This window comes from Patagioenas fasciata, chromosome 12 (genome assembly GCF_037038585.1).
Source record: "Patagioenas fasciata isolate bPatFas1 chromosome 12, bPatFas1.hap1, whole genome shotgun sequence".
In the NCBI taxonomy this organism is placed as follows: Eukaryota; Metazoa; Chordata; class Aves; order Columbiformes; family Columbidae; genus Patagioenas; species Patagioenas fasciata.
Genome location: NC_092531.1, coordinates 26,012,227 through 26,027,208, shown reverse-complemented (window position 1 = coordinate 26,027,208; position 14,982 = coordinate 26,012,227). Strand labels below are relative to the sequence as shown.

At 48.1% G+C, this 14,982-nt stretch overlaps 1 protein-coding gene across 3 annotated transcripts in view; it reads left to right on the top strand.

Moving 5' to 3' along the window:
• WDR72 (WD repeat domain 72) overlaps positions 1 to 14,982 on the top strand; it is an 86,878-nt gene that overhangs the window by 17,496 nt on the left and 54,400 nt on the right. For all 3 annotated transcript variants that reach the window (XR_011741147.1, XM_071814124.1, XM_071814125.1), the window contains exons 9-14: positions 171 to 267; positions 2,777 to 2,918; positions 3,384 to 3,629; positions 5,654 to 5,874; positions 6,224 to 6,419; positions 13,518 to 13,723. Coding sequence is in view for 2 of the 3 variants with exons in the window: in XM_071814124.1 (XP_071670225.1) it covers positions 171 to 267; positions 2,777 to 2,918; positions 3,384 to 3,629; positions 5,654 to 5,874; positions 6,224 to 6,419; positions 13,518 to 13,723 (1,108 nt within the window). In the remaining variant the exon portion in view is untranslated. The remainder of the gene's footprint in view (positions 1 to 170; positions 268 to 2,776; positions 2,919 to 3,383; positions 3,630 to 5,653; positions 5,875 to 6,223; positions 6,420 to 13,517; positions 13,724 to 14,982) is intronic.

Here is a 14,982-nt window from a genome sequence, read left to right as displayed (position 1 = left end):
TGGGATTACCCATGTAGAACCTGGGCAGCTGGTGCGGCGCCTTCAGAAAGCCGCTTGTAATTACTGATTCGGCAACTTTTAATTGAACTGGTGAATCTTGGATGTTACTGTTGTGCTTTCTAAAAAATACGGCTTTCAAAAGCTTGCTTTTTTTGTTCCAAATTGTGCAGTGGGCTCTCCAAAGGCACACATCCTGCTGACGAGAGGGCGCTGAAAGAAGCTGTGCATCCTCACTTACTCTGCTTTACTGCTCTGGAGGAAGATAAGGTACATTCAGAAATGTTTACAGGGAGCTTAGAAGGTTCAGTCATTATTTTTTTGCAGTAGCCTGAATGATCCCCAGACAATTGTAGTGTTCATCTAAAGTTTTAATTGTTCTGTGAAAAAAATGAGTAAGATTTATCCGTTAATCTTGAAATTTTTACTTACTAACCTGGAGATGCTCGTAGCATATTTTTGTCTTAAATTCTAACAATATTTTTCACGGGGAAAAAATTATTTATTTTCAGCTGTACATAGAAAAATATCACTTCAATAATTAGCCTGATTTTGGCAAAAAAGGGAGAGCTTTTTTAAGTTACCGTTGGTCTAAAATAGGCTGAGAAGCTTTCTGGGAGGAGGGGCAGGCTGTGCTCGCGCCCGGGATGGAGAGCGCGGGTCGGCGTCGCCCCAGCCGGCTGCTCAGACGAGGCAGCTCGAGCGGGCCCAGCTGTGCTGGGAAACCTGCGTCTCGATTTGGTTTTGAGCAGTGCTGTGTGTGGCCACAGAGGAATAGATAAGGCAAAACAGCTGATTTAGAACTAGAAAATCTATTAGAATTAGGAAGTAGGGGAAAAAAACCCTTTGGCAAGAGAGACCCAAACAAAATATAGCAGATTGTCCTGTGTAGCTTTGGTTATGGTTTTACTAAGTGTTATAGCTGATACTGTTTATGACGTAGCCATTGTTGGAAGCTGTGGGTTTGTAGTAATTCCTGCATGCAGTTAGTTTGTCTGATGTGTGTTTGCATGAGAACTCGAGCAGGTCTTTAAGCAGTTCCTGTGGATATGCAAGGGAGGTGTATTTATTTTGCCCATCCAGAAGCCTTGTCAGATACACCTGGGGAGGTGTTCTCGTGTTCTTTTCTCCTGCTGACAGCCGCAGGCCCTTAGAAGGCGTTGTTGTTGCTGCATGCTCCTCCATGCTCCTCTGAAGCCTGACAGATTTAATTTTCGGTTGAAGGGCAATAGCACAGCCATTCAGCTCTTCCCCAAACGCCGAGGTCTGCATCAGGTCGGATAACTGCTGGAGGGTGCCAAGAGGTCAGATACCGTAGGGGAAAAGGAATAGCCACAGCACGTGCTTTAGCAAACAATAGGGTTACGGTGGCGGTATGAAGCTCATGCATGCTTCACCCAAAACATATGCAGCTCTTAAATGATGTGCTCTGCCCTCTCCTAGTACTTCTGCTTCAATATTTGCCTCACTGCCTGACTGGTTTTGTAGCAGCTTTGTGAGACCGCAGAGCTGCCTGTGCGATGGTCGGTTGTGATCGCCGTTCTTGGATTGTAAACCGAACCACATTACAGCGCAGTTGCTTATTGTGCAATTTACTCCCAAACTTCAGTGTTCTAAATAAAATACATCCCGCAGATGGGGATTTCAGATTGTGTTGGAGCAAAAGGAATCAAGCTGTTGCTGCGCTAAGTGAAGGCGACGTATGGCACAAGGTGGTTTGTGCTGGTGGCCTTTCATCCATGCTGTCCGCAGCACCGGCTCTACCCTGGGGTGTTTGGTGTGGCCCTGCACACGTCTCCCAGTTTACTTTCATGTGAAAAGAATCCTGAGTTGGTGCTCCGAGACAGCTCCACAGCACCAAACTGAGCATCCACTTTCAAAGCGCCAGCCTGCTGTAAACAGTAATGCAGGCATACCTGGAGATTCCTTATTTTCTTGAGTTTTGCAAAGGTTTTGAGCAACTAGAAGTTTACCTTAAACACCTCACCTGTTTTTAATGGTCTGATACTGAGAACTGAGCTTGTGTAACAACTGAACAGGATGTTCTTGGCAAGTCATCAGTAGATCATCCATAGTTTGGGTGTTACTGATGCGGCGATGTAGAACTACCCATGGTGTTACACCTACAGACAGATTAAATTTACGGACTTCTGGTCTTCACGGAAGAACAGAAACGTGGTGTTTGAGAAGAACAGAAACGTGGTGTTTGAGATAGATACTGCAATAAGTCTTGGCGTTGACTGAATGGAACTAGGTGGTGCCAGTAAGTCTGTTTGTCAATATTATACCGCTGCAGTATCTAACTTCTTCCAGATGACTCACTGATAGTGTTAGAGACTATTACCTTCTATGTAAAAGCATAATTCTTATCTTTCATTATTTGTAGTAACATGACTGAAGCTTTACTGAATTTGTTTGGATGTGAAGATCATCAGTGTTTCACTGCATTTTCGTTCAGCCTGGTGCTGGTGCTCCTGCTGCCTCGTTAGCGCACCGGTGGTGCCGCTGGCGCGTCCCCCGCTGCGGACAGCGCGCTGGGGAGCCCTGCCCCTTCCTGTCTCCATGCGGGATGCAGGCAGAGCAGAGCTGATCTCGGGAGGCTTGCACCAGGCCCAGGAGACCTGGTTGAGCAGGATTTAGTGATAGGCGAGGGTTCAACCATGATTTGTATTATATTTCTACAGCTTTTGATGTAAAAAACCCTTTTGAATTTGCAATTATTACATGATTTTATCATCTCTTTCATCTCAAAATATTGATTTACTGTTGTTTTTGGCAGAGTTTTCCTTTTGTCATGGGCTTCATGAATGAAAGGAAGGAACCTTTCTACAAGGTTCTCTTTTCTGCTGAGGCCTCAGGAAGGATCACGTTGTGGCACGTTCCTGATGTCCCTGTGTCAACGTTGGATGGGCCACCAAAAGGTCTGGCAACTCTGTGCTCTTGATAGCGTCTTGGTCTTAACTTGTCCTGAAGATATTTCACACTAGAAACGGGTGCTCGTTCATTCATTCTGTGAGAGCTGCCCATAGTTAGAAGGAGCAGGACACTAACAAAGATGAGCATCTAAAAGTTCTTCATGGAACTGAACAATAAGTGTTCCTATTTCCTTACCACCCACCCATAAATGCTTCTATACCAAATGCCATGAAAATTTACATAGTTGGTCCTGCATAAGGTTGTTCATAGGGAGGTATAAAATAAAGGATTTAGTGAGATGTGGTCTAGTGTTGGAGAGGCAACGGCTGCAGAAGGGATAAGGTAAGTGGGTAAGGGGAAGTGAAGACATGAAACTGTGTATTTTACTTTGTTTGGATTTTTGGTTTTAAATTTAAAAAAACCCAACACTAGAAGAATCAAATCATTGTTTCTTTTCCCCCATCCTCTAGAAATCCCGATCACAACAACATGGACTCTTCAGGATAATTTTGATAAACACCATTCGGTGTTGGAGAGCCTTATTGATCATCTTTGCGCAACTAAAGATGGAATTGGAAGTGTAGTTGTCAGTTCCTCTGTGTACATACCCAGTCTTGACAGGCTTGTGTGTGGATGTGACAATGGGGACATTTTCGTAACACCAGGTTTGAAAACCGCAAGAGCAAGGCTTCTAGAAAACGTACCTGTGCTGAAAGGTGAGCGCTGCCCAAGTTCAGCTCGGTCGGGCGCAGGAGCCAGCGTGCTCTGACACCCGCTCGAGTCATCCCTGTAGAGATCCCCTGGAAAACTGGGGTGGTGGTCAGGGACTGAACGAGGAGAACGGCAGATGACGATCGTCTTGTTCCCACTGACCCGTCAGATGGCAGCTTAGTTCTGCCGAGGTGTTTGCGCGGGTGGGGGTTCTGGGGCGACTGTGAGTGTGGAGACCCCGGGGTGAGATGTGTGGCTGTGGTGGTGTGGGCAGCGGTCACCTCTGTGTGGGGTCCCCGGGGTGAGATGTGTGGCTGTGGTGGTGTGGGCAGCGGTCACCTCTGTGTGGAGTCCCTGGGGTGAGATGTGTGGCTGTGGTGGTGTGGGCAGCGGTCACCTCTGTGTGGAGTCCCTGGGGTGAGATGTGTGGCTGTGGTGGTGTGGGCAGCGGTCACCTCTGCGTGGAGTCCCTGGGGTGAGATGTGTGGCTGTGGTGGTGTGGGCAGCGGTCACCTCTGTGTGGAGTCCCCGGGGTGAGATGTGTGGCTGTGGTGGCGTGGGCAGCGGTCACCTCTGTGTGGAGTCCCCCCGGTGAGATGTGTGGCTGTGGTGGTGTGGGCAGCGGTCACCTCTGTGTGGAGTCCCCCCGGTGAGATGTGTGGCTGTGGTGGTGTGGGCAGCGGTCACCTCTGCGTGGAGTCCCTGGGGTGAGATGTGTGGCTGTGGTGGCGTGGGCAGCAGTCACCTCTGTGTGGAGTCCCTGGGGTGAGATGTGTGGCTGTGGTGGTGTGGGCAGCGGTCACCTCTGCGTGGAGTCCCTGGGGTGAGATGTGTGGCTGTGGTGGTGTGGGCAGCGGTCACCTCTGCGTGGAGTCCCCCGGTGAGATGTGTGGCTGTGGTGGTGTGGGCAGCGGTCACCTCTGTGTGGAGTCCCCGGGGTGAGATGTGTGGCTGTGGTGGTGTGGGCAGCGGTCACCTCTGCGTGGAGTCCCTGGGGTGAGATGTGTGGCTGTGGTGGTGTGGGCAGCGGTCACCTCTGCGTGGAGTCCCCGGGGTGAGATGTGTGGCTGTGGTGGTGTGGGCAGCGGTCACCTCTGTGTGGAGTCCCCGGGGTGAGATGTGTGGCTGTGGTGGTGTGGGCAGCGGTCACCTCTGTGTGGAGTCCCTGGGGTGAGATGTGTGGCTGTGGTGGTGTGGGCAGCGGTCACCTCTGTGTGGAGTCCCTGGGGTGAGATGTGTGGCTGTGGTGGTGTGGGCAGCGGTCACCTCTGTGTGGAGTCCCCGGGGTGAGATGTGTGGCTGTGGTGGTGTGGGCAGCGGTCACCTCTGTGTGGGGTCCCCCCGGTGAGATGTGTGGCTGTGGTGGTGTGGGCAGCGGTCACCTCTGCGTGGAGTCCCCCGGTGAGATGTGTGGCTGTGGTGGTGTGGGCAGCGGTCACCTCTGTGTGGAGTCCCCCCGGTGAGATGTGTGGCTGTGGTGGTGTGGGCAGCGGTCACCTCTGTGTGGAGTCCCCGGGGTGAGATGTGTGGCTGTGGTGGTGTGGGCAGCGGTCACCTCTGTGTGGGGTCCCCCCGGTGAGATGTGTGGCTGTGGTGGTGTGGGCAGCGGTCACCTCTGCGTGGAGTCCCTGGGGTGAGATGTGTGGCTGTGGTGGTGTGGGCAGCGGTCACCTCTGCGTGGAGTCCCCCGGTGAGATGTGTGGCTGTGGTGGTGTGGGCAGCGGTCACCTCTGCGTGGAGTCCCCGGAGCAAGATGTGTGGATGTGGGCAGCAGTCATCTGTCGTCTTCTCTCCAAGAGATCATTGCACAGAGGGAATGAAAAGGGTCCATCTCAGGAGATAAAGCTCAGAGTGCAGACCTTTTAGGAAAAGTCTTTGCTTTTAGGAACATGTTCAAAATTCTTTGATGCTGTGAAAAGGATTATTGTATTTAGTCTTTTGTATCTCCTAGCTGTTTGTAAATGTGCTGTAACACACGGCACCTCTGTTCTTTAGGAACAGAGGTAGTTTACGTACCGTCTTGTTTCAGACAACCTACCTTACAAGGTTCTGAGCGGTCACCGTGGCAGAGTCACTTGCCTGCTCTACCCGCACGACAAGTCGGTGAGGTTCGACCCCAGCTGGCTGCTGTCGGGGGGCCAGGACTCGGTGGTGATCTGCTGGGACGTGTTCACGGGGCGCGTCCTGCACCGGTTCCCCCTGCAGTCTGGGCCGGTGACCCAGCTCCTGAGGTCTCCGCAGAGCTACAGAGTAAGTCAGAGCGTGGATTGTGTCTCAAAAAAGTGTTTCTATGTGCGTGTATGTGTGTGTACGTGAGAGAAAAAACAACTGGAAATACTTTTATCCTACAACACTTTGTCCTTAATTTATGTTCATTTAGTTGTCTTGTTTGAAAGTTGCTTTAATTTCTGGGATATTTCAGTGATTCAGAAAAAATGATCCCAAACCAGTGACCTATTAAACTTAAGGTCTCAATAACCAATTCACAGCTTTTTAATATCCTGATTTTCAATTTGTGTTGATCTGGTCATCTCCTGAAGTGAAACCGATGTGGTTGTGGCCGGTTGTGGTGTTGCCAGCGGGGTGTTGTGTCTTGCAGCTGAGAGATGCCGGTGTAGTGTGCTGCGTGTGCAGCGATCACTCGGTGGCCGTTTTGCACCTGCAGAAGAAGCTGTGTCTCCTGCATGCCCGAAAGCATTTGTTTCCTGTCAAGAAGATCAAATTCGACCCTGTTGAAAATCTGCTAATTGTTGGATGTGAAGATGAATCACTTTATATTTGGGAAGTTGAAACAGGTAATAACACAGAGGGGTTTTTGTTCGCTTTCCCTAATTTTGTTTGTCTGCGATGTGGTGTTATATGAACGTAATTTATAGAAGACCAAAGCAGAAATACTGACACACTGAATATATTAATCAGAGTTTAAATGTTTATATGAACAGGCAAAAAATGAAATTCTCATGTGGTTCAAGATACGTCGTTAGTAAAATACAGGAGCTTCAGCCATCCTGACAATCGGATGATGAGCTCCATTGCAGTGAACTGAGGATTTGTAGAAGCTATAAATAACATGCAAGTTATTATCTGTGTTATTTAAAAAATGACATTTTCAGTCCTAACAATCCCACGTCAGAGCACGAAGTTCTGCTTTCTTCAGCAAAACCATAATCTGAGAAACCTTTAGAGTGAACTGATAATCAGTTAATAGCTGAAGATGATTGCAAAGCTCACACTGCGTAGCCAGGCAAACTAAAGCTGGGAGTTTCAGGTTAAACTGTAGATGCCCAGATGATTTGAGAGCGTGATGCTGATTCACAGGGGAATAGATGCAGTTATTTGAACTTTGACAGGCAGAACTGTTGGACGCTGTAATGGTGCTAAGCTGTTAAACAGGGCTTCCATGCTGTTCACAGCTGCGTGTCGTGGGAGGGGTGAGTGCGTAATGAATCTAGAACCACCGAAATGCACAGCGTATTAGTAGTGTATGGAAACGTAGTTTTACTGATGGAACAGCGAGATCACGATTTACAAGTTGTTATAACACCGTCTAAGCTGCTGCTGCTCCCCGTGCGAATTCTCGTACCCTCTCTTCACGAGGCTGCCGGAGATACCCTGTTTTGTGTAGTCCACGGAAAGCTGCTCAAGTACCATGGGCTGCATTTATTCCAGATAAGTAGTTTGTGATGAAATGTGTTAGAAGTCCTAGAGTATCGCTGACATCAAGCGGAATTTACCTCATCTGACTTGAGACTTCTATCAGTACTGAAGACATCTACCTGTGGCTGGTGGTTCATGCCGGTCCTGTAAGGAGCGGAGAGCAGGAGCAGGCGAGAGGCTGCGTCTTCTCGTTGGCTCCAAGGGGAGCTAAAGAGGGGCTGGGGCAAGCACAGCCGATCGCCTGCTGCTGTTACAGGTCCAGAATAAGAGACATCGAATCTTACCCTTTTCAGTCCCCTGGTTTACAGAACAAAGGAAAATTATTCTGGTTTAAGTTTAAATGTCGTTATTGCATATGCATGGTGATATAGAAAACAATACAGAAGCCATGTGTAGTTTAATGCATCTTGCCTAAATTTTAATATATGGATACAGCAACATTCCATTACAGTAGGATATCTTTCCATGACAATAAATATTGATCTAATAATACATTTCGAATATTGATACAGCATGTGTACAGGATATGTTCCAAACTTGTGTGCTAGAAGACAAATATGAAAATCAATAACAAATTTTATTCTAATTAAAGTGCCGAATACTTTTTGTGACAGCCAGCTCTTGGAATCCTCCTCAGTAAGGAAACCAGCTGCTGTCTGTATTGCTTTTACCTTTTCCTAAGCGGTTGGTGTCTGTGCTTTTTTGCGAAGGTAAATATCGGTATGTAAGAAGTAGCAATGAAAGGACCAATGGCGTTTTCCTTGCTGCATGCACATATGGCAACGCGTCTAGCGAGCCACATTTCTATCTAAGAGGGGATAAACTCTAAAGAGCAATCTTCCTTTCTCAGAGGTAGATTTAGTCTTTCAATTAGTACTCATTTAATATGAATTTATTCCTTGAAGTTCATTGTGCTTGCAGAATCAATCTGCTGAGAACCTGTTATTTCCTTCTGCGTTGCCTTGTTCTGGTTTGTTATTCCACAGCGTGCTCAGTGTGCGTTTAGCAGTGGCGCAGCACCAGGTACAGACCCAGGTCACCGCCGTGGGTGCCGTCGGTGTGTGTGGCCGAGCTGATAATCCCGTGGTTGTTTCATATCCTGGAGGCTGTGCTGTAGCTATAGGGTCAAAGTCAATGAACTATACACACCCTAAAGATGTGGGCTGATGCAGAACTCAGTGTTAGTCCTTGGTAACTACATCTGGTCAGTTTTCTTGTGAAACAGTGTATGTGCAGATGTTTTCTGTGCTTGGGAGCAAAAAAGCTTCTTGATAGTCAGCTTCTGTGAAGTCCATTGTTAACTCACTTTGTGCTGGCTAACAAAGTTTGCCCTTGGGGCCCTGCGCCCCGCTCACAGACAGCGGTCGTTGATGGATCTGTGGGAGCACGATGCAGTGGCTGCGGTGGTTTTGCGAGGAAGGGGCGCCGGTCGCGCTCTGCGCCTCCTGTGAGCGGGGCAATGAGCTTCGTCTTTAGCTGGCCATAAACCACCGATCTTCAAAAGCGCCAGATGGCCAAACTGTAGGTGTTGCTTTTATAGAAATGCCTATAGAGTTGTTTTAGTGAACTCATTGAGGTACTTGGATAGTAAAATTAAACTTACCATAATTTACATTAGAAAGCTTTTTGGAGAGATGCAAGTTTGTTGGGAAGAGGTGGTATGTGACAGGTTACTTCATTAAGTAGTGGGTCTATTTCCAAGACACTCTGAAGTTTGAGTAAAATCTCCCATTTCAGTCTAACCCTGGTGCTTTAACTGAAGTCCCGTCATTCAGTCTTGTACACACAGGTTCTACACGTGCTCAGTTCACACCCTTTCCTTCAGTTTAGAATCACACAGCATCATATCGGTAAGCACTTTGCTTAAATAGCAGGTTTATCCTGAGCAGGTACATCTGTGGGTACCCCCGGAACGCGGGCCCTGACGCCTGCTTTGTTATCCCAAACCCCGCTTCTGCGCGCGCTCTAAGACCGGGACGAACAGGTCCCATTTGACATTACCGACAGCGATTTCTGAACAGTGAGAGTCCCCTAATTTCACCCTCCGTCCTCACACCACAAAGAACAGCCCTCACAAACTATGGCTCAGATGTGAAGTGCCTGGCTGCGTTACTGGGAGGCTGTGAAAGGCTCGCGTCTTCCCCAAAGGGAGCTTTTCGCCTTTGGAAAAAGGCTCTAGAGATTCAGCTCTTCTGTTCTTAGGTCGTGGTCGGACCTTCGACGTTAATAGTCAGGGCAGACACCGCATGGCGCGAGATCCTGACTTCGCTGCCCCTCCACTTTCACGCTTTGGGGGCCTCTGTAGAGAGAGGAGGAGCCGCAGGGCGCGAGTTGACGCGGCCGAGCGCTGTTCGGCTGGGGCGAGAGGACCTGTTGGGCCGGGAGTGCCGACGTGACACGGTTAGCACTGCGGTGCCTGCTCAGACCTCTGCCTCTAGCAAAGCAGCTCTGTGAAGGAGTTCCAGGGGTGTTAAAGGTAACACAATGCAATAAGATGGAGGGTTGCCACTTAAATCCCGTTCTAAAAGACATGAAGGGTGAGGAAGCATTGCCTGGTGTATTTTGGAAATCCTGGGGGTGGTGTGCAGGGCCAGCCGTAGAATGCACCGCTCAGCAGGAGCAGAGCCCAGTGTGCACAGGGTGGCACCCGGGCACGCAGTTCGTGGTGCTTGGTCCGGAGGAAGGAGGGGACGTTGCAGGAGTCTCTAGGCGGTCACATCTGGTGGTCCAGAGCTGCCCAGGAGAGTGAAACGCTCCCCTCTTCTCTGTTCCGGAGACTCGGTTGCCATGGTCACAGCTTTAGAGATAAAGACTTTCCCCTCCTGTGTTCTGTGTGTGCGGTGGAGGGTCAGCGCCGCTGCTGCTGGAAACCCTCTCTTCCCTTTCATCCACTGCTGTTTCATGCCCCTGAATCAAAAGCTTTTGGGCTCATATGTATTTCAGATACTTCAGATTTGAGAGGCTGTGTCTTGCTCTTTATATTTTCCTTTAAATCAGAGACAACATGTTTCTAACAAATAACAGTTTCTGGAACAATAACAATCCTGGCCTGGTTCCGACTGTTGCGGTGGTCGGAGTGTCTTTGTCACCTGTACGGTTTCTCCATCCATCGCCTGCACACGCCCCCAGTGTTTTATCTTACGGATGCATTCCGGAATCGTAGAACACAGTTCTCTATTGTCTCTGCCACGCATTGGATAAATAAATACATTGTAATACTTGTTATTTCCCACCTCCTTCCATCACACTCAGTTCACTGTGCACTTTGTGCCCTTTTATGGCAGCTCCAGGTGTACACACGTATACACTCACCCAGACAGACATCCATGACTAAGAAGTATATGCAAGCAAACATGTTTTTAAGCTAGATCTTCTGCAAGGTGTTCCTTATGAGGGATTTGAGATTGCTCTTATGGATGATACATAAATGATTTAAAGATAGAGCTCTGTTTTCAAAACTGATCTGATGCTGTCGTAGCCTTCTGTCAGTAAGAAACTGAGCTGGGTGCCAGGGCGGTGTTCTCTGTTCAGGGTTCCTGTCTATACATGTGCTTAAGGAAAAAGAAATGTAACTCTTATTTGAGAGGCTGAGTCATAATTCCTGCCTAATGTGAACCCAGAAGGGATTTTCTTGGCTGATAAGTTAATTTTCTCTTCTCTAAACTACACATACTAAATTATGTGTTTGCTATGGCATGACACTGGCACTCGGAGAATGGTTTTGTAGGTAGTAGGAACATTCAGTAACCAAACATCTGTGTTCAGGTGTTTCTCAATTTGCATCCATAAGTTTATGATATGTACGAGCACATCTGTCAGCAGTAGAAGATAAGGTTAATGTGTGCGTGTGTAAAATATCAGTTTGCTCTGATGTACACAGAGATCCTGCTCCTCCCGCTGGAGCCGCGGTTCCCAGAGGTGCGGGGCGCTGTCCCCCTCTCGTTTTACCCTTGCTCTCAGGCTGCTGCTTGTTCTTCAGCTGAAATCTTTCCTTTGACCAGAAGTGGAGCGCTTGGCTCTGAAACTGTTGCCGGGCAAGATGCTCTGATATTTAATCACAGAAGTCTTAAATGTATTTTCATGTTTCACTCCTGAGTGTGTATTCATATATAAGAGGATAAAAAGTCAAGCCACGCAGATCTTGATTTTTGTTGAAAACGTGGTTTTATCCTCTTTTACCACTATGGTATGATAGCCTTAACTAAGTCGTATTCTACTATATGTCCACAGGATGGTCTGGCTCTGAAGGTGACCGGGGGTGAGGCGCTTTTAGATGCGTTTGGAGCTAACAAGACCTGGTTTGTATTTTGAGGTTCTGTCTGGTGCTGAACAGTGTGTATAATCAGCTCTTTCCAGTGTAATACTGTGCCCCCAAAATTCTTGGATTTATTAAAAATGTATTGCAATCTGTCTCGGTTCCTTGCCCATAAAAATAACAGGAACTCCTGGTAATTTCGCAGGGATAATACGATGATCTTTCTGAGGCACTCGAGCCCTCCGCTGGTGCATTGCCCAGAGGAGAGCGATCGGAGGCAAGGCTGGATGTGTGTGCATGCACGTTTTCCCTCATGGTGGACTTGGCACAGACGGTGATGGAGGAAGTTTGGTCCTTCACACTGAGCAGTAAGGGAGAACAGGCTCCCCTGGGTTTTGCTCGTCTCTTGCTGTGGAGGATTGGGGGCGTTGTGTAGGGAAACAGGACGTGCTTATAGCTCCAGAGACGGCGTTGTGTGTGTGAGGAGGCCAAAACCGCATCAGCTGAGCGACTGTATTGTTTCCAGACTTCTGAACTTTGCAGACGAGCGTTTAAGAATGTATTTGCTCTCACGGCTGTTGTGCCTTGTAGAACCCTTCGCCGTGCGGGCTGCGCTCCGGCGCTGCTGGGAGCTGGGCGGCCGGGCTGGTGCGGGGTCGGCACCGCCCCGGCCTCTGGCTGAGGAACACTCGGTTCTGTGTGATCTGCAGCGCTCACTGGGCAGGGATGAAGAAAATGACACGTTAAGAACAACCGGGCTGATGCTTTTTTCAGTGCAATATTACAGTATCGTGTGGTATGCAATTGATTTTCTAGGGAACAAAGCATCAGTTGCATTACTTTATTCTGCTCTGACTCTTGGCCGTAGAAGTAACAGAGGTGATACAACAGTGAGCAGAAATGGATGAGTTTCAGAGAAATAATTGCAGATAAAGGGATTTTATACACACGTACGCACACACTTATCGTATGAGATCCCTCAATCCCAGTCCAATATTTTTAGCAGGTGTTGCTGATAGAACTTCGATGTTACACGTTTTTTCTGGTAGCAGCGGAAGGGAAAATTCATGTTGTATTACTTGAGGCTACAAAGAATTCAAACTTGGGGAAAAAAAACATCTTACGTTATAGTAGATATTGAATACTTTTTAAATGCTTCACATGTCTTTTATCTCTGATAGTTACAGGAAAGATGCCATTTCAGCGATTTCTTATGAGTTTGATTCCTATAGGAAATGTGTAGTATATAACATGAGCTCATTTCAAATATATTTAGGCTCAGTTTAGATATCTTTAATGTTAATTATAAATTAAGCATTATTACTAAAATTATTACTACGTAAAGTTATTATGAAAATAACGTCACTTGGTGTAACAGTGCAAGGTTCCGGGTTGTCTGGAGCCGCACGGCTGATGGAGCGGTCTCGGAAAGGCGCTGGTATTGCTGGCTGATAACCCACGTGTAGGACATTGGGCTGTTAAAGCGTCGGAGGTAAAGGTCGTTTTTAAGAATGGAAGGAAACCTTTGAGCTTTGCCTTGCTGTTTGTGATGTGGAACACTAGAGGACAGCACTGAAATGTTACATACAGCGTGTGGTGGTGTTGACACTGTTAATGATGTGGATGCTTTGTGAGAGGGAAACAAATGACGCTGTTTTGAACAGAGTTAGGGAAGTGCTGTTCTTCTGTATTTGCTGCTTCTGAAAACATCCGACTTCACACACCACACGAAATACCTGGTTTCTTGTGGTCTGGGGTCTAAGGTATTTGCTTCTTTAGAAATTAAGCTTTATATTTTTCTAAATAGCAATGCTGTAGAATAGACCCTTGTGTAAAATCACATTTTTAAGGTCCAGAAAATGAAGAATTAGTTTGCTGGTCTGTAAATGTTTGGTGGTTTATCTGGCCACGTGAAATGTTCTGTGCCAGTGCTGCAACGTGCGATTCCTTGGGAAGGTGACAGCGCCTCTGGTTTCCTCAGGCACGCTGGAGCGGCACGAAACGGGCGCGACCGCGAAGGCGATCCTCGCCGCCCTGGAGGAGCCGGAGCACCTGCCGGCAGGAGCGTTCCTTCCCGTGCCTCCGGAGTCAAGAAGGAGCAAACACGCTGGACACAAGCCCTCCAGCTCTTGCAAGCACGGCGCGGCGTGTGACGGCCCTGCTCACGCACAGAGACCGGCTGAGGAGGTGAGAGTGGGGATTCTCTAGAGCAATGGCTTGTGACCCGTGCTCTCTGCCCTTCACCTTCGCGATGCGCGGCCCTGTGTAAGGGACGTGGAGGCCTGGTTTTAAGTCTGTGAAGCCTTGCTCTATCTGGCTCGCTTTGTGCCTTCAGCCCCGGTTCCCAGAGCGCGGGGAAGGTGGGCAGGGCCTTCTGCAGGGTCACCGTGGGTGTCTCGGAGGGGCTGTCTCAGAGGCTTTGCACCCATAGCTCAGCGCCGTTTCCTCGTGCCTCTGGTGTACGGCTGCACCCGTTAGTGGTGCCACCAGGACCACCGAGCCCTGGTTGGGATTCGTGTGTCTGGAGAAAAACACCTCATGGCACAACGCTGCTGGCCTTTCCACTGTTGCATTTCTATGAAATTGCAGATTCCTGTTGTCCCTCAGTGTCAGTGTTCTGGATGGTTTTCTGTTGACATCATTACAGAGCCCAGTGCAAGCGCTTCACGTTTACATGAGTATGACTAAATACAGAGAGGGTGGCCGTGTTCCTTTGGAGATACAGGGCTGCGAACAGGTCTGACGGTCTTCAGGAGCCGTTTGGCCAGGTGTTGTCTTAGATTTGCCTGATAATTTTGTGTAGAAGTTGTTAAACTAAATAATTGTGACTGGTGGAAAAGACGTGTTCTGTCATTTTGTTCTGAAAAAATAATAGAAGGGAATACCACACTGCAGCTATTGTTATGTGCTGTTAAAGTTGAGAGAATGGGTACTGAGACACCATGTCATGAGAAGTAAAGTTGACGTGCAACAGTCGTTCTGTTCGCTTGTGGCCCAGGTATGTCTGCATTTGTCAGTTATTTGTAGGTATTTTAAAAGCTTGTATTTATTAAATGTAAAAGCAATTATTAAAACTGTCTCAGGTTTAGTACAATCTCAAATTCAACAAGGTAGGTATAACCTTATTTGGGTTGGAAAATAATGGTACCTCTGTTTTGCTGAAAACCCTTTTTGCACACCAGCAGTGGGTGTGTTCACTGAGCTCTTGCTGTCGGTGCATCTGAAGGAGGCCTCGATGTCACTTGTTCTGGTTCAGCGTTGTTTAATTACTGGTTTTTGGGAGGACGCAGACAAACCCATCGCCCACACGTATGGAGGGTGGAAAACGTTCTCCCTCAGCTCACAGGTGGAAACAGCGCTCAGAATGGGCCGCGGCCTGCGTCTGCCTTCATTAACTGTGTCCCGAAATTCTGTCTGATGAAGTACAGCTTAATCTAAGTCTTCAT